Source organism: Clavelina lepadiformis, chromosome 1 (genome assembly GCF_947623445.1).
Source record: "Clavelina lepadiformis chromosome 1, kaClaLepa1.1, whole genome shotgun sequence".
NCBI classification, from domain to species: domain Eukaryota; kingdom Metazoa; phylum Chordata; class Ascidiacea; order Aplousobranchia; family Clavelinidae; genus Clavelina; species Clavelina lepadiformis.
Genome location: NC_135240.1, coordinates 28161606 through 28180898, shown reverse-complemented (window position 1 = coordinate 28180898; position 19293 = coordinate 28161606). Strand labels below are relative to the sequence as shown.

Sequence of the window (19293 nt, the reverse complement as noted above, 5' to 3'; positions counted from 1 at the left end):
ATTTGATAATTAAAGATTATAGCTTAGAAGAAAATGGAGAAAGCTCGCTTTAAACAGTTAAAAAGTAGGATCATTACGGTGGACTTTTGAACCAGTATTAAGAATTTAATTGCTTGAACCTGTTGTGGCCTACTTTTGTGCTCCCAAATTCGGCAAAGTATGACCTAAATTTCGTCTCTTTGTTGAAACAACTGGAAAATATCAGCCTAGTTCGTGAGTTTGACAACTAGAAACGTTGAAGTCAGTAAATGTTGCGATCAGGCAGGTTTGTGTTTTAATGCCACTGTCTAAAAAGTGCTTGATAAGTTGTAGGCCTATTATAACTTGTATTATGGTATTGACGACAGGTAGACAATTGACGTGCCCCACTGGAAAGCATGACAGTTTTCGACGAAAAAATCGTGTGTTCATAAACGCAAATTTTGACAAATGTCAGCTCCCCCAGTGGAAAATTTGCGACATAAGCCAGATTTATTCTGTGTACAAAGTAGACTATTAGTCGTCGCCATTTTCGGCGACATGGCACAAATTTAGGTATTCTATTTATTCGGTGCACGGAAAGGAAATTTTCCCGTAGAACTCATGCAGTTTTTTTGATTTATTATAAACTGGTGTTCAAGCAAACAGCTTCTCTTTGTTTACCGAAATTCTTGGCCGGCATGCCAGGTCATGCGTGACACACTTACCGCTATGACGTGTTTGGAAGCTTCAGAAACACAACGCTTTAGATTGAAATCCCAGTAAGCGGGCAGGGGCAGTAAGTTACTGGGAAAACGAGGAAAGCTTAATGTTTTAATAAAAGAGAATTCTTAATGAAAAACACTAGGCTAGGTCAAATTTCAGAAAGTAGCCTACTTTGGGAATTTATCAGATTTTCAAGAAAAGCCTTCACAAACTAGGCTACATCTCTAAAAAGTCAACATTTGGTCAAGTAAGCAATTTTAAGTCCGCATTCGTCCTTAGTCTATTCATATCATTTGTAAGTTACCAAGTGTTGTGTTAAAATTTGGCATTTGAGGTTTGTACACATAACGACTAGACTACAGTTTTTACAACAGATTTTTATAAGTAATCGTTTGTGCAAAGACAAAAATTTTAATGTGACGGCATTTACATTTACTAAAGCATCAATTCTTTGTTTATCATAAATTGGCGGTGAAATAACCAGCGCTTCTTCATTTATTTATTATAAACATTTGCATGAAGATAAAAAAGTTTGTTGTTTAAACTGATGAATCTTGTGCGTCTACACGTGCGTGCAGTTACTACACTTTCCACTACGGCAGAATGAAACATACCAGTGGTGTAAAAGGCTGATTGAAACTTATAACAATTTTTTATTGAAGCAGATAAATTGAAAATCTTTTTTCTTAAAGCATTTGTTAGTAGTAGCCAGGTATATCACCTTTTCATTTGCAAACATGATTGTGAATGTTTACTGCCCTTCAAAAGACAAACACTTCAGCCTGGACATTGGTCTCGACTTACTGCTGCAGGATTTCAAGGCTCTTTGTTCCGTTGAATGTGGAGTATCCGTCCCACAGATGAAAGTCTTCCTCAACAGCCAGGAACTCTTAGATAACGAAAAGTCTCTGGGGTCGTACGATGTCCGTGACAACGACATGTTTCTTTTGCAAACAGCCGTTCTACCTCAAAACTTACCAAGCCAAGCCACAGGAAGTGTTCCTCGCATTGATTTCAGCAATGTTAAGGTAACTTGCAAACCAGGCAAATATCTACTCATCATAAAGCTAGATAGGCCATAGATATCTTGCTTTTTGCTAAAACTATGGTAATATTGAGCTCAAATGCTTGCAGTAGTGAGTTGTTGAATGTTTTTATGTCTCGCTCATTGGCAGGAAATTTTGTGTTCGTGTATTTCATTCACTCTGCTCGAGTCATATTAGCGATTGGAGAAATTTTTCCTTTTTATCGTTTGCTCTAGTTCTGAGAAAATAATGAATTATGACGGAAACGTCAAAGAAACAAAAGAAAGTTTTGTATAAACATCTATTTCACATGGAGCCTACTGGCATCATATCACTGTGACACTTTAGATTTCTGTTTATGATTTGGAAGTTACCCTCATGGAATATGCTTAAGCATTTTAACCAGTGTTGTTATTACGAAAGGTGCCCAGCAGACCATCATCAGCGTCATCGTCGCAGCAAGCACATTCCTCACAACGACCAAACATGGATGATCCTGCGACACTGAGGTCCTGGTTCCTCAACAGCCCTCACAACCTCGCCCTCCTCAAGGAGCGAAATCCACAACTCGCTGAAGCCCTGATAAGTGGTGATATTCAGCGTTTCTCAACAGAGCTCGGAAAAATCAGGTTCAATTTCAGCATCAACCATAGAATTGACCGATTGGTTGAACAAGTGCACCTTGATGACATTTTGAATCCCGCTGTTCATGCAGGGATGCAAATATGAAAGCTGAGAAGGAGAGAATGGAGCTGATGAACGCCAACCCGTTTGATCTTGAAGTGCAGAAGAAAATTGCAGAAGCGATCGAGAAGAAGAACATCGAAGAAAACATGAACATGGCCATTGAGGAGGCGCCAGAGAGCTTCGGCCAGGTTGTCATGCTCTGGATCAATCTCAGGGTCAACGGACATCACGTTAAAGGTAAAATTTTATTGTGCCACCATTTCTGGCGTGTTCCTCCTGCAAACTGTTGTATTTCCTGGAATTATGTGATGTCAGAAAATTTTAAGGGATTACCTGAGTAAGTGTGGCTATAACATGTCCCAATTTCTATTGGTGTCTCATGTCATTGTAATCAGATTTTGCCTTGAAGGTTCAAAATTAAGCTGAATGGTTGTCCACTGGGCATCCATTGTTTATTAACGATGGGATTCATCCACACAATGAGGCTGCCCATAAGGCTAATGTCCTGGTAATGTCATTGTTTATGATTTGATCTGTGCCATAGCATGAAGAGATTGTATAAAGAGATGTTTTGACTGACTCTGACAAATGTGACCGGACAGTTTGAGATAGAAAACATAGAGCTTTTATGAAACGTTTGGCCTAAAAACCTCCATGTTTGTGCTTAAATCTATGTCATGGGTATCTTTTGCAAATGATGAAATACTTCAAGGCTATAAATGAAAAATATAATATCACCAATTATCAGTTAATTACTAAATATCAAGCCATGCTCTCCTTATAACAAGCACAAATATGACTTGAAATCACTAATATTTTACAAATATACTTAATAATATCTCGAAAGTGACATGATTGTGGAATTTCCATTAAAGTGGGAGTGTACAATTGCACATGTTCTATGAGTTATGATGTAATATCAGTTTTGTTACGTCATAATGCACGTTTTGTTTCAAATTACCAGCATTCGTGGATTCTGGCGCACAGATGACCATAATGAGCACGGCATGTGCAGATCGGTGCAATATTATGAGACTCGTCGACAGAAGATGGGAAGGAATCGCGAAAGGTGTCGGGACTCAGAAAATTGTCGGACGCATTCACTTGGCACAGATCCAGATAGAGGATGTTTTCCTCCAGTGCTCTTTCTCAATCCTGGAGGATCAACCGATGGACGTTTTACTCGGCTTGGATATGTTGAGAAGGTATCACAGTGATTTCATTGACTCACTTATTGCTGACAGTTGATGCTTTGATGACTATCTATGTATAATTGAAGGCAAATTGCGGTGAATGAAAAAATCTGAAAGTTTTAGAAGCGTGACGTGGTTAGTTGTTGATGCCGGTTATGTTGATCTGCAGTTGATGAGAGCAAATACATGCAACTGTATGACATATCCTAGCTTTAATTGAGTGTGAACAATTTCAGGCATCTGTGTGTGATCGACCTCAGAGAGAATTCCTTGATCATCGGCACGACAATCACGAAGACGACGTTTTTGTCAGAAAACGAGCTTCCTTCACACGGCCGCCTCCACGACCCAACCTCAAACAACGAGTCCATGAACAATGACGAATCCAGCATTAACAAAGCAATTCTGGTGCCTACAGAGCTAAATTTGCATTAAATAATGTGATATCTATGTGATGAAGTTGTTTGCAATAGTTTTCGAAAGTCGAAATGCGTGGATTCTGCTCTCAACTTCACATTTGACAATTTTAACCATTTGCATTGACTTCGTTCAGGAATCAAAGAATGACGACGCCGAGAATGAAGAAGCAGAGATTAACAAAGCTTTGCTGGTAAATTGTCTTCTCTCTCTGTGATGCAACAATGACATGTTTTATGATGTAATCATATTACCTCTGATGTTCTGCAGGAATCTGCCGCAGAAGCGTCGAAGCATGACCAAGGAAATGAAGCTCCGACGTCATCAGCGCCGGCCGCAAAGGTTCCCAAATCGACCACTAGTGGGCAGGCAAGCGTGAACCGAGACAAGGTCGAACAGTTGGTAGCAATGGGGTTTCCCCGCAGTGCGGCCGAGGACGAACTCAGAATGACGAACGGTGACGTAGAGAGGGCCGCGGTCAGCCTGGCGATGAAGAACATGAGCAGATAATTTGCAGAGGTGCTTCCAGCCCGGACCAAATCACTTTAATTTTTTTATATTATATTAAAACGGCTGCCGCTGTCCTACGACCGGGGTTGTCCCAAAGGCTGCTTCGATGTCCACAGCGTTCGTCGATATCTTACTCGGCAGATCGTGACCTGTTGTGAGATGATTTTATTGGGAACTGCGACTTCAAAGTATTTTTATTCCTGCAATCTTACACTTTACATTATGGCCATGAAGTCGATGCGGAAAAGCTTTGACTTTTCATTTCTTATTTATGACATCACAGCAAAAGCTCAAGGCGAAAAATTAATTGTTGGGAATGACCCTTTTCACCCCTCATTCTATGACGTAATCCCGATTAATGAGCCTTGAGGCTCACGCTGGATATGAGCCGAAGATCCGGTGAAGTAGAACTCAGATGATAAAATGTCATCTCCCACCCACCTGCTAGCTCGGTGCAAGTGTAGAAATATATATTTCAAGTGTCATCAGTTTTTAGTCAATACGAATCCAGTTAAAAGGACGATTGCGAAATTTACAACTGAGGCGTGTCACTGAAGACATTGCGAGGTGCTGCGAAGTCACCAAAAAAAACTGGCCAAACTGGGCCGTGGTTCAATCGGATTAGATACTACAGATTTCGTTAACTTGGTCAAGTGAATGACACCCTACGTTTTATAAATGGTTTTGCCAGAGCGATAATTTTTACCGTTTTTAGAATTTTTAGGTTTTTCTAGTTTTTAATTCTTCATAGCTTCGTATGAGCCCAGTCGCCAGTTACTAGTTTTGCTGCAAATTCTGTATTTTCCCTAAAAAAACTGATAATGCTTTTAAGTCAAATATATATTTCTATACTAAGTAATACTAAGCTGACAGATTCGTGGCAAAACATCGTAAAAATCACGTCATAATGACGACGCCCTAAACCTAAACACGTCACGATAGCGCGCAGAGCTCCTGGTATTGCGGGTCCATGGCTAGAGACGAGCATTTGGTGGCTGCAAGAAAGAAGAGGTCACAGCTATGTAAGACCTGCACCGACTACACAAGCCAGGTTGTAATTACGATAATTGTGCTTTTGTCATTCCGTCGACCTTGAAGCAGAGACTTCACCTCCTTCCATTACCTTGTTGTTGTATTTCTTCTCTGAGCAGAATAAATTCTTTTCCCACTGTGTATTGTCCTGGTTGTTTCAGCAAACTTACTCGAGGCCCTGTTTAATCTGAAACGTTATTACGCAGCTACAGAAACAGAGCTATGAGTCCGTAGTCTTCGTACAACTATTTCAGGTGTCCAACAAAACGAACCAATTAGCTTTAAGGTGATTCTGGAAGTTGTAGCATTTTCAATTAATCTCAAAACAGTCATGAATTTGAAATCCTGAGGATTTTTTCCTTCAGCTTAATTCAGAAGGTGCTGTTCGCACAATGAAACAATAACAAAATCAGTAGCCTACTGAAAAAGTCGTCAAAGTATAATGTGCAGACAAATAAGTTTATTTGCATAAATAGATTAGATTTTACGCTCATAATTTCTCAAAGATCTCGGGCTCGGTATGCAGTCCGGAAAGACGACGGCTCAAATACGTCAGCCTGCCAGCTTCCAACGGTACTGCCATTGCAGTCGAGGCGCACTTAAATTTCTTCACAAAAGTTGTCAGGTATGAATTCTGGGATTAAGATTCAGGTTTTGTCATTCTCCTACTCAACCGAAATCTTTTCAGATCCACGGCGCATAACGACGCTTAGTTCCGTCAATTTTGCCCAATTGTTGGTTCGGATGGCGAGTAAGTGATTATTACGCCAAGGTGTATATGTGGTTGGTCAAGTTTGGCAAGTAACCTCATTTATTTTGTTTGACGAATGTACAAGAAACAAACATAAATACAGATCGTTTTTATTTTTTAGTTTACGCAAAACAAACATGGGTAATGAAAGTTAAAAAAAAGTTAAAATAAGAAATATCTAAATACTTCAGCCCAGCGTTATACAGCTGTATATCAGGCGTGGATCAAGCCGGCTAACATGCATAATATGTGATCATGAAAAATAAGAAAGTGGAAAAGAAATCTTATAATCACGATTAAGCAGTGAAGTAGTTGCAAGGCAGCCAAGCCTTACAGATTGTCAGTAATCTCTATTCTGTGAAGTCGCATTAAATCCTCCAAGTATGGACAAAAAGTATAATTCATAACGAAAAAGAATTGTACAACAACAAATTAGCCCTAAGCAGCAACGAGCTGAGATATTGCTTCCGAACTTCGGCGTTTTTACAATTTTATTTACATTGCACGTGAAGAGATTCCCCGTCCTCAGATATCCGGTATCGAATGGTCTTGACCCTTGAGCAATCCGCTTCCCATGCTGTGTGACAACATTGGTTTAACATCCACGCAGGTGAATATGGTGGTTAATAAATAATTAACAATAACTGGCACAAATACAGTAGAAGCAAGTTGTGCAATTTATGTGGTCGGTTATTAACTTATTATACAACCATTACGACATGCACAAACAACCTAACCAACCTCTTAATGATATGTTCGTACACAAAAGTTGGCATGATCGTCACAGTGACTGTCAGTCCACCACTGATCATTATTTCCTGGATCTCTTTGTCCTGTTCGATTAAATCATAAAATTGTTTTAGAGTAAGATCGTAAAAATACCATTGACAGTGTGAGATAGAATGTGATCTACCAGAACGATGCAAAAACAAAATCCATATCCACCTTACCTTCATGCCAATAACACACTGTCCGTTCACTTCGCAGAGTTGATGATCAGTGAGGAGGCCATTTCGAGCTGCTGATGAGTCTTTCACCAATGATGTGATCTTAGCATTCTTAAACACGAATCCAACGTGGCCAGAACTATCTTTCTGCAAAGTTATCGTCCTTTCAAACGGCCTAAAAACAAAAAAGATGTGAGATTTTTCTGGAAAATTCACCAGGAAACTAAACATGCAACAGCACTAGCTTGAGCAATCAGCACCAAAGGACTGAAGTAATTGTCAATAAATCTCATCACCTGTCCCTGACAGCAAACTCCACTCTCTGCGGGTTGCACTTCTTTAATATTTTATGAACTTTATCAGTGCTGTATCCAGCCAATGTTTCATTGTCAATTTGCAAGATTTGGTCTCCGAATCTTAAACCTGCCATCGCAGCTGGGGAACCTTTGCTCACGTAAGCAACAAAAATGCCCTGAAAAAGGAAATTAAGAAATAAGTCGACTGAAATACATAAACAACAATTGTTAATTAAGTAAATACAAATACACCAACTGTTGAAGGATACACCACAATTTTTGTTAAGTAATAATGCCAATAATTCTTATTTATTGGTTTCATTGTAATAGCGAAGAATGCTGTAGTTCAGAGTAAGCGAAGTTAAATACTTAAGAAATAAATAACCATGCCCTACTTTGCTGACAGACTTGATCCTTAAACCCATCTTCCCCTTTCCGTCCTTGCACAAAATGAGCATTCTTATTCCCTGCTTCACCTCAGCTCTCTGCATTCCTATTATGCCCTGGGTACTGACTGGGGCCACCATGCCTGTCGAACAGGAAAATATCAAAGATTAAAATTGCTGCTTGAAATAACGAAAGCTCATAGTGAGGAAAAATGTCCAATCCACCTGTGATCTGTGACGGTCTTTGTGTGACAACAGCTGGTACTTGATAGGGCTGTGATGGAATAACTGCAAGATTTTGTCGAACCTCGTCAGACTGAAGATTCATGCCCATATACTCATCCAGGGACGGGTACAAGCTGGCGACAGGTGACGGGCCGCCTAAAGTCATAAAATGTTACAAGTTTGTTTTTGTTCGGACAAATTTGATCACACTGAAGAAATAATACATTTCCGCAGCACACAAACAATGGGTAAGCATGAGACTAATAGAAAGGTAATAAACAGCAAGAGGAAGTTTGGAATTCACGAACCGGCACGGTTACCTTGCGAGGCAGCTGGGTGAGAGGGTGCCCGGGGTGGAACCCCGGCAGCAGCCATCTCTTGTTGCTGCATGTTGAGAGCCATTGCATGATCCTGGTGTTGTTGTGTCTGGGCCTTCAAGAAAATTGTCAACAGATTATATTATGTTGATGTAACTCGACACCAAAAGCTGTAAGGTCTCAGCATTGTCCTGAGACCAATGCAATAAATGAAGGCAGTAAAACATTGGAGGCTGGCTTAATGTAAATGTATCAGATATTGTGCTTAAAGCATAGGCTACACCGATGCTTCTCAACCTTTTATGGTTCGTGGCTCCCTTACAATGACCCTCAAAATCGGTGGTGTTGTGGTCATCAATAAAAACTGCTGATTGTTGATTGCAAAACACTTTTTACTTCACTACTGCATGTGCAGTAGCCTTCATGCCACTAATTTTGCACAGAAGCACAAATACAAGAGAAACTTGTGTCCCCTTTGCCCCATCTTACCCTACCACTACACTATAGCTCACTAGTGAGGCATCTGGTCGTGGCCCCCATAGAACACCCCCCGTTGAGAAACCCTGGGCTACACAAATATTATGTAATCAACATTCAAACACTGTCATGTAATTTGGTCTCAAACACTGTCATGTAATTTGATATGAAATGGTAACATATATGTAGGTCTAGTATACAACGCACAACCACAAGATGCCTTTGTATACTAGTTTCCAGCTATTTAAATTGTGACGTGATCTAATTGCGCAATAGTATACTAGACCCAAAAAGTGTTTTAATGTGAACACAATAAGGCTGTAACAGAACTTAATTGTCATTGGTATACTGTAATAACTAGACCCGTGTTTTAAAAGATATTATTTAAACAACAACAATAATTAATGCAGCTGAACTGATTGGCCAGCCAACAGTCATTTACATGCTAAAGTTTTAACACTTTCTGTAATTGTATATGGGTTAATGCGGAATTTACTAAGATCAATGCAAAGTCTAAAACCGAAGCTTACCCGAATGGCCTGGTCCACTTTCATATCTTCAAGCGATGGATAAAGAGACATTTTCGTAGCAAACAAACTTCTAACAAATATCAACGAAAGAGCAGCAAAATCTAAATAAACTATCTGTAACCGTACAAATCGTTTTCACGTAGAATGAATAGGAAACAACAGCACTGCCCTTATAACAATTGCGCGACTAATATCCTCTCCATGACGTATTAGCTCATGTGATTTCTGACGTCGCGTGACAAGGGCACGTGATACGTGAAACATAGCTTGAAATAGCTCGTGAAACCGCTCAAGCTTGAAAAGCCGACGCGTCTAGAATCTTCAACCTGTACGTGTAGTCTTGCTTTATTGTTTGTGGGGCAACGAAAGTGCTAACCGCTGTAACGGCCAGGTGAGAAAAATAAAATCCCCGTAAACAAACGATGTACGGGAAAAACCTTTGGCAAATGCGGCGGGATTTATAAAATCGACCCGATAGAAACGAATACCTCAATTTCAGCACGACCACTAAACTCAAAAATATTTTGAAAAACAAGTAAATATTAAATACAGGATAACAGAAATGTTAACTTACTGTGCTTATTTGCTGCTTAGAGCAAATTTTGCTCTAACCTGCTTCATGACTAATCAGGCCCATTCCTGTTTCTAGGGGCGCAAGCCGCCATTTTAACATCTGTAGTTGAGGACCATTACTATCTTCACCTTGTTGCCACACAAAAGCTTTTTTCAATTCTATTTGCTTCACCTTTGTTTGAATTCTTTTGGAGTGCGAACTTTAGTGGCAAGTAAAGCTCTTTAATTTTTCCACAAGGTGGTGGTAACGTGCCATTTTCTGAAAGACCTTGGCTGTATCATAACACAATAACTTCATTGGAATAAGTTCAAAATGTCAGAATTATTTCATCAGAGCAATAATTTGTCGTGTTTTTGTACTTATTTGGTGATGTTCCTAACCAAGTATATTTGACTTTGTTCTGTGTTGCAATTAACATTTATTGAAGTCATTTTTTTATGTCACATGATATATGCGCAGATTATGTCAATTTAACACGATCAAAACCAATTCGTTTTTCTAACTAAAGTATCTTGGCCGCAGAATACATAGCAGTCCATAATAGCTTGTATTTACGTGAACGCAACATAATGTAACCTATTAGCCGAAGTAACATCTTACTTTTAAACTGTTAACTAAAAAAGCAAGATTTTGACAAAGTGTGCGACAAATGCAAAGTAAAAATAACACACATTACAACGTGGGGTACACAGTAGGGTTAGTTCGGATATCAATAATTTTTACTATCCGGATAACGGATATATCCGTATATTTGGAATTTATCTAACCGGTTAACCGGATAATAACTGCTAAGTGAGACAATAGATTTCACGAGGTTTGCATGAAAAATGGATTGTAAAATCATTACGCAGTTTTATTGTAGATCTACGTACACGCGCAGTACGAGCGAATACGAGCAAAATCACGCAAATTTAATGTTCACTGCTTCTGCAACGCCCTCCTTATAAAGCACAATGCATCAATTGTGGAATCCTGTAGACGGGACCTTATGTTTTAAACCAAGGTGGTTTCTCATTGCTCCTGTAGATCCACCTTTACAAGAAATCGTGTTTTCACAGGTTTCAAATTTTGCCCTCGTCGAAAGTAGCCCCAAACTGGATTATCACTTTTGAAACGTTTAAATTCCATCTCTTAAATTTAGTCAATTCAAACTAGGTTGTAGCCAAAGCTTATCAACTGACACTTCACAGACTTTACCTTGCCATGAGAATGCAGTCTTCTATTAAAAGAATCATTCATTATGCTTTCTTTGTGACGTGATAGTAAATTTCACTCGTGCATTTTACGAGTACCGTAGTTGAAAGTATAAGACAATAGAAGTGTGAACAAAGGTTTAATTGCGCTCAGCGGGAGTAGCCTCTACGTAACAAAGAATGTTCAAACTTACTAAAAAGTGTAAAACGCATTAGCAACGATACTCTTTTAGCCGGTTAACCGACAGAATTATATCCGGATATCAGATAGAAAAAAAACTGCGGTTAATCAGTTAACCGTTATCCGGATAATCCAACCCTAGTACACAGCATATCACGTAGCACAAAACGATGTATAAAATTCAGAAGAAACTGCTCAATGCGGTGGCCTGCAGAGTGTGCGTTGGGTTTTATGCAAATCTGTAGAAAGATAGCATTATATTTAAAGAAATCCTAATGGAACGACAAACAATAAAATTACTTTGATGACAAATTCCTTCGTCAGCTTTATCTACAAATAATGAATTTACAATAGTCTACTACGACCACAAAATGTGTGAAGATTTTCGTATACTTTATACTATACAGTGAATATGACTATGTACATTTATATAAGCATATATATATATACACTTGTGTGATTTTTAACCATGTATCTCAAGCTTCACAATTAAAATGTCAGAAATGCTTCACAATTAAATACAAAACTTGGAAAGTGAATTGGTGCTGGAACTAAATGCAAACTGGGGGAACAAAACTATTGTTTTTATGATCGGTTTCACAGTAACTGGATAACAGCAAATAAAATAGGTTATTTTACGATAAGATAATTGTATCAATGTGTTAATCTCAGACATGTTTATTCTTTATGCTCATTGTCATTTAGTTCTGAGCAACTTTCTTTGCAGTAGATTTATAGATTGCTTTTTATTGCAGGTCATGCACAAAAACTTGCTCAAAACAAGCTGCTGGTGTAAAAAAATTCTTTATTCAAAGCGGAAATTTAATCCGACATTAAGCAAAGCAACTAAAAAAAGCAGCAATCAAAAAATTGAGAAAGCAAGATAACATACAGAGACAAATTAAACAAATCTGAATCAAAAATGAATGCAAGCTCAAGCTAATTACCTACCAGAGGCTTGAAATTTTGTCTTTCGTTGAAGCACAGCACCAAATAAAATTAAGAACATGAATAACGAACTTCATAAAAGAGACGTTTCGCTCGATCCAGGATGAGACCTTTTAATGTGCCTTGACAAAAATGATTTCAGTCTAAACGACTTCCCACAACCAAGACAATGGTGTGGTCTCTTTCCAGTGTGGGTTTTCATGTGGTTTTGCAAAGTACTGCGTTGTGAAAATGATTTGAAACAAACCTGACATTGATAAGGACACTCTCCAGTGTGGACTGTCATATGAGTCTGCAAATGGCTGTTTTGTGAAAATGATTTGCAACAAACCTTGCATTGATAACGGCGCACTCCGGTGTGAATTGTCATATGACGCTGCAAAGCGCTGCATTGTGAAAATGATTTGGAACAAATGTGGCATTGATAAGGCCGCTCCCCCGTGTGACTCCTTAAATGAGCTTTCAAGTGTGCTTTTCGCTTGAAAGGTTTACCACAAACTGAGCAACAGAAATCTTTGTTTTTGTCATTTTCAACATTTATTGGAGACTGCTTAACCTTGTTAGTAATGCATTTATCACTTGATGTGCATTTATCCAATCGAGATGCGTGGAATTCTACTAGTGAGTTTCTTTCATTTAAGTTTTCAAAATCGAAAACTTCATCCTTGATTGTGACATTTCTTTCAATCTCTGACTGAGGGACAATACTTTTTATCATGGGAGCAATTTCATCACCAGTATCAAATCGTGTTATCTCCCAATCCTGTAAAGGTTCTTCTTTAGTAGGCATAAGATGACGACAGACTGAAGCCTTCTCTGAATAAACTTCTTCAATACAAATATCAGTTTCTACATTCGATGGTTGCAATGATTCTTCAACTGGCATTACATTGTTTGTGGTTTCACTTTTTTTTACTTCTGCAAGAAGCTTGGAATACATATCTTTCATGTTTTCTTGCATTTTGGAAAATCCAAAATTCATATCTTGTTGCATTGATTTTAATTCTTGCAAAATCAGGTCGCTAATTTCTTTTAACATAATGGCTACTGGCAAACCACTAGGATGACAATCCATACTAAATATTAACACTTATAAACTCCTATTGTAAAAAAAACAAAAAGTACACTGTAATGTCAAGTTTGAAATAAAACCTATTTGGACACATTGCGCGCCGTGTTTGAACAACACAGCATAAGATGATAAACAAAGACCATAACAGTTATGCTTAGTGTGGTAGTTTGCAAAATTTCAGAGTTGCATCTCATGCAAAGGTTAAGAAAAAAGAACACTGAACAAAGAAATCAACATCAGCAAAATTTAAGAGTAAATTACTTGGATAACAAACCATGTAAAGAGCTTCCTTTGGAAACAGCATAATAATAATTAATCATCAATCGAACATTTGACAAAAAACATTGTTAAAAGTGTTATAAAGTTATTGCATTCTAAATATTGGTTTGGTGACATTTAATCACGCGACACTTAATCACGCGACGCATAATCACTAGGACATTTAATCCCGCGACACATAATCACTAGGACATTTAATCACGCGACATTTAATCAGACATTTACAATGTGGGAAATGTGAGCAACTGCACGAAGATAGACTAAAATCTCGCTTGACAGATAACGGTCAACTGTGTTTTGCACGCGCAGTTTCAGTGCCTTGTACCGCATTGGAATAGAAGGTTGAGTACCAGCAATTCCTTGCAGAATCGTTGCACATTGCATTTGAATGTATTTTTCAATTCCCTGTATGAAAGTCCACAATGTCGGGTGGTGGCATTGAAAAAGCACTGGAGACCAAAATGCCAACCTTCGACTGCATTTGTGGTTCTTCATCCACATCGCCATCCCCACAGAGAGATGCACACGAGCTTGAATTACTGAATTTTCCTCACGCTTTTCCGACATCCAAGTGATTATGTGTCGCGTGATTAAGTATCCAAGTCGCGTGATTAAATGTCCTAGTGATTATATGTCGCGTGATTAAATGTCCTAGTGATTATGTGTCGCGTGATTAAGTGTCCTAGTGATTATGTGTCGGTGATTAAGCGACGCGTGATCAAGTGTCGCGTGATTAAGTGTCGGTACACCCTAAATATTGACCCAGAGTTTAGAGGTCGCTGCTTTAGGCTCTAAACACAGATTGTAACCGGCAAATTTATAGAAGCCGATCACTTAGTAGTCTTTTAGGCCAAAAAGGCCTGAATTCCACCCTATTGGTATTAGAAATGCACACGTAATCTTGAAACTCTTATATTGACCAGATAGAATGATATAATATGTGGTAATGTGTGTGATTTCTACATATACCGAACCCAGGGTATTACTTATTATCTGCAAGTGCAAGCAATACTCATAAATACCAGAAAGTTAGCCAATCAGAAAGTACCAGAAAATACCGCAATAACATGGCTAAACAACTACAACATGTTCACTGACAACTCACTCAATAGTACTGAGAATCGAAATACTGCAGTGACTGCACGCAATCACCAAGCTCTTTGGAATTTTGATTACCCAGCTATTTGCAATGTTTGTTCATATAGCTCATTAGCACATATCATATAATTGGAATGAACAACTTCTAATTTGTACGTTACACAGATGATATACGCATTATAGAAAGATTATAATTATAATCCATTTATCCCTAACCCATTTATAATTATAAATGGGAAAAATCTAAAAATATTCCACTTAACAAAACATAAAAAAATGTGAGAAACAGATTCCTAAAAACATCCTTTTACCGCCATTCTTGCAAATCAACAAAATGTTACCAATATGTTTTCATTAAATTATTAAAAATAACAAATTAACCAAATAACACTCAGACCAACTTTGGAAGGCAATCAATGATAAAAGTACTAACAAGAACGCAAATTACTGCAATTAGACTCTGATTACTTTGCTCCAACTCATGAAAAATTTATGTCAAACACAAAATAATGTGTGTTGGGATTTATCAGCAGTAAATTCTTTTCAGTCTTATTATTTTCTTGTGCAAAGCATAATTCTTTGATTACCAAATGTTTTTGAGTAAATGTTGTACAAAGTTTACGATAAGAATGCTGTTATTGCATGACATAATTTTTGCTAATAACATTTTAGAAAAAGTTTTATACTTAAAAAACAAAACTTATATTTTAATGTTTATAATTCAGTAAGTAAGCAATCATGTAAAATACCTTAGCTGATGTCTATGTCATCATGGTTATGCACCCATACAGCATACAAAACAAAAGAGAGCAGCACAAAACATTAGCTTAACATAGGAAAGTGATAAATGTTTAGAAAAACAAGTTATAACAAAGTTTTTAACGAATTCATCTCTAGCTTTGCTGATTGAAGTTCAAGTTTTTAAATGACACTCAATCATTTGAACATGACAAAGTAAACAATCAATCAACAATCTTGAAATGTTGGAGCAAAAATGATTTCAAAACATGAATCATTAAACAACAGAATATTTAAGAATCAAATGTAAATGATTTTAAAAGTAGATTTATGTCCAAATAGCTTTTTAAAATGTCATCATTTCTCTGAAGATCCTGAGTTGTAAACTTTCCTGTGCCTTGACAAAGACGACTTCAATCCAAACGACTTCTCACAACAAGAACACTGCTATCAACGCCTCCAGTGTCAGAATTAGCTCCTATGTGAAAGTAATTTAAAGCAAACATCGTATTTATAAGCATTCTAGTCGGTGTGCACCGCCATATGACTTTGGAGATGGCCGTCTTGTGAAAATGATTTAAAACAAACTCTCCAGTGTTGATTTTCATATGATGCTGCAGATCACTGTTTTATGAAAGTGATTTGCAAAAAACTTTGAAATGGATACCGCTACTTTCCATCGTGGACTTTCATATGACGACGCAAATTGCTGTTTTGTGAAAATGATTTGCAGCAAACATCACATTGATAAGGGCGTTCTCCAGTGTGGACTTTCATATGTTGCTGCAAATTGCTGTTTTGTGAAAATGATTTGCAGCAAACATCGCATTGATAAGGGCGTTCTCCAGTGTGAACTTTCATATGACGCTGCAAACTACTCTTACGTAAAAATGATTTGCAGCAAACATCGCATTGATAAGGGTGCTCTTCAGTGTGGATTTTCATATGGATTTGCAAATTGCTAGTCAGTGAAAATGTTTTGCAACAAACCTGACATTGATAAGGACACTCTTTAGTGTGGGTTTTCATGTGTTGCTGCAAATAGCCGTTTTCTAAAAACAATTTGCAACAAACCTGACATTGGTAAGGGCGCTCTCCAGTATGAACTTTCATATGACGCTGCAAATGGCTGTTTTGTGAAAATGATTTGCAGCAAACATCACATTGATAAGGGCGCTCTCCAGTGTGGACTTTCATATGAGTCTTCAAATTGCTATTTTCTGAAAATGATTTGCAACAAATTCGACATTGATATGGCTGCTCACCAGTGTGAGTCCTTAAATGAGAATTCAAAGTTGATTTTTTTTTAAAAGATTTATCACAAACTTTGCAGCAAAAATGATTTCTTTTGTCTTTTTCCTTAGTTTCCGATAAACAAACAATATTGCTTTTAATGTTTTTACAATTTGTGTTTTCTTTATCAGAAAACTTCAAAGCTGACATGTTACAATCATTGTATTTTTGTACAATCTTTTCAGGTAAGTTTTCAGAATCAGCAACGGCGCCTTTGAATTCATTTGCTTCATTCTCCAACTGAGGAACGATACTATTCAACATTGGAGTAAATTGTTGACCGGTCTCAAAGCAAGACGCCTCCGAATTCTGCATCAATTCTTTTTTGACAGCGCCGATATAAAGATAAACTAATTCATACTTTACATCTGTTGGTTGCGACATTGATGTTGGCATTGAACTTATGAAAAATATATATCTCAAAAAAAACTGTTGATATTAAAATAATTATACTTACACAATCCTGTAAAATAACTTAGCTGATGTCTATGTCATCATGGTCATGCACCTATACAGAAAACAACAAGAAAACTGCGATAGTTGCCTCCAGGTGTGCATTGTCAAAAGATTTCGCAAGTAGCTCCTATGTGAAAGTAATTTAAAGCAAACACCGCATTTATAAGCATTGTAGCCAGTATTTACCGTCATATGACTTTGTAAAAATTTGCAGCAAACATTGAATTCATAAGAGCATTCTTCAGTATGGAATTTAAAAAAGTTTGTAAATAGGCAGTTTGTGCAAATGATTTAAAACAAATTTGACAATGATAATAATTAACCCAGCCCAGTGTGTGCTTTCATATGAAAAATTCAAGATTGATACAACTTTATTCTCATGTGAGTCTTTAAATGAACTTTCATATTTGCTTTCGGCCTTTTGAAAAACTTTCATAGAATTAGGCCAATACAGAACTACTCCAACTTGCAATATTGGCTAAAAGCCTTTGCTCGCTACTATAAAACATTATCCATTTTATAGACATCACATAAAATTATCATTTCCAGTAGAGATTGAATACGGCCATGCTTGTATATTCATAAAAACTGGTGTTTGGATCTTTGTAAAACTTGGTGCTTATACAATACCATTAAAGACCGGTATTGGCATATTCGTAAAACTCGGCACTTACACAACACAATTTAAGGCCGGTGATTACTTATACGTAAAACCTGGTGCTTATCCAATACAAATTATGGCCGGTACTTACATATAATCGAAGAACACGGTTCTTATATAATATATATTAAAGCCGGTGCTTGTATATTCAAATTTCACATTCGGTTATCTTTGCCCCGTAGAAGACACACTAGGGAATGAAAGTTTAAAGGTTTGGTATTCAATGGCTGAACAGTATGATACTGTAACTTTATGGAATGCCTATATACTCGAAAAGAAAATACCGTATGTAACCGGCAAATTTATATAAGCCGATCACTTAGTAGTCTTTTGGGCCAACAAGGTCTGAATTCCACCCTATTGGTATTAAAAATGCACACAGATTCTTGAAACTCTTATATTGATCAGGTATAAAACGATATAATTTGTGGTAATGTGTGATTTCTACGAATACCGAACCCAGGGTATTATTTATCATCAGAATGTACAAGCAATACTCATAAATACCAGAAAATTAGTCAATCAGAAATACCTCAATCATATATTCATTGACAACTCACTAAATAGGCCTATACTGAAGACTGCACGCAATAACCAAGCTATCTGCAATTTTCATTACCCATCTATTTGGAATTTTTGTTCATATAAATTGTAATGAAATGAATGTTTATCGTTCCTTAGCCTGTAAGGACGACCACTTCAATTACAAAGTTTGTCTGTAGAATTGTTGTCTGTCCTCGATGATAAATGAGTCTCAGGTCGTTGTTTCGCTTCTCTTAATCTTAGAATCAATTGTATACCATGACAACTGTATAAACTGGTTATATTGTTTCTTGTTTAAACGATTACATTAAATAAGACATTGTGACAGCTACACAATAAAGTCGACCACTTTCTAGGGTTAGCTTCGTAGACTGTGACGCAACGAATAGCTGTAAATGAAAGAATAACTCACGTCACGAATTATAACGATACACCGGAAGTCATGCATAGGCGACACGTAACGCAATGCTTTGCTTTGCTGATTTCCGTAAACAAGTATTCTATGCGGCATTCGATTTGCAAGCAATTTTATAATATCATCACAAAATCATTAGGTCAAATCATATAATTCGAATGAGCAGCCTTGCTAATTTGGACGTTACACCGTACACAAGTTACAGATGTTGGTCTATTTATTGCGTCACAAATTGAGGTCGGCTGCATCTGTTGTTTGATGTCAGCTACAAAACCGGTGTCTTGCAACATTTGTTCAGTACATTGTGACGTAGATAAACATCGCATGCCTCTGCGTTTTCCGCTCAAAAACCTTGGAGATTACCG

The 19293-nt window shown here is 37.5% G+C and overlaps 3 protein-coding genes across 4 annotated transcripts; 1 reads left to right on the top strand and 2 right to left on the bottom strand.

The window, feature by feature from the left end:
• Window positions 1–1326: 1326 nt before the first annotated feature.
• Window positions 1327–5687, top strand: LOC143466943 (protein DDI1 homolog 2-like). The gene is made up of 7 exons (XM_076965001.1): window positions 1327–1712; window positions 2133–2338; window positions 2425–2633; window positions 3361–3601; window positions 3826–3997; window positions 4143–4199; window positions 4277–5687. Exons 1-7 carry the CDS (start codon window positions 1422–1424, stop codon window positions 4514–4516), a joined length of 1416 nt encoding a protein of 471 aa, XP_076821116.1. The 5' UTR covers window positions 1327–1421; the 3' UTR covers window positions 4517–5687.
• A 706-nt stretch (window positions 5688–6393) lies between these two features.
• Window positions 6394–9666, bottom strand: LOC143463553 (syntenin-1-like). Of its 2 annotated transcripts, none has more exons than XM_076962078.1 (8): window positions 9478–9666; window positions 8462–8585; window positions 8154–8309; window positions 7938–8071; window positions 7543–7718; window positions 7250–7421; window positions 7041–7132; window positions 6394–6876 (listed from the first exon to the last, which is right to left on the bottom strand). In XM_076962078.1, exons 1-8 carry the CDS (start codon window positions 9526–9528, stop codon window positions 6825–6827), a joined length of 957 nt encoding a protein of 318 aa, XP_076818193.1. In that variant the 5' UTR covers window positions 9529–9666; the 3' UTR covers window positions 6394–6824. The 2 variants fall into 2 exon arrangements, with proteins under 2 accessions (XP_076818193.1, XP_076818200.1); XM_076962085.1 differs by having other exon boundaries at window positions 8474–8585; window positions 9478–9664.
• A 918-nt stretch (window positions 9667–10584) lies between these two features.
• On the bottom strand, window positions 10585–13459 carry LOC143463544 (uncharacterized). The gene is made up of 2 exons (XM_076962066.1): window positions 12377–13459; window positions 10585–11664 (listed from the first exon to the last, which is right to left on the bottom strand). Exon 1 carries the CDS (start codon window positions 13446–13448, stop codon window positions 12447–12449), a length of 1002 nt encoding a protein of 333 aa, XP_076818181.1. The 5' UTR covers window positions 13449–13459; the 3' UTR covers window positions 10585–11664; window positions 12377–12446.
• Between the last annotated feature and the right edge of the window lie 5834 nt (window positions 13460–19293).

Coding starts and splice junctions, on each gene's coding strand:
- LOC143466943 (XM_076965001.1), top strand. CDS start 1,422: ATGATTGTGAATGTTTACTGCCCTTCAAAAGACAAACACTTCAGCCTG. Junction 1,713..2,132: donor TTGATTTCAGCAATGTTAAG/GTAACTTGCAAA, acceptor TTATTACGAAAG/GTGCCCAGCAGACCATCATC. Junction 4,200..4,276: donor AGATTAACAAAGCTTTGCTG/GTAAATTGTCTT, acceptor GATGTTCTGCAG/GAATCTGCCGCAGAAGCGTC.
- LOC143463553 (XM_076962078.1), bottom strand. CDS start 9,528: ATGTCTCTTTATCCATCGCTTGAAGATATGAAAGTGGACCAGGCCATT. Junction 8,310..8,461: donor CTCGCAAGGTAACCGTGCCG/GTTCGTGAATTC, acceptor TTATGACTTTAG/GCGGCCCGTCACCTGTCGCC. Junction 8,072..8,153: donor AAGACCGTCACAGATCACAG/GTGGATTGGACA, acceptor CCTGTTCGACAG/GCATGGTGGCCCCAGTCAGT.
- LOC143463544 (XM_076962066.1), bottom strand. CDS start 13,448: ATGGATTGTCATCCTAGTGGTTTGCCAGTAGCCATTATGTTAAAAGAA.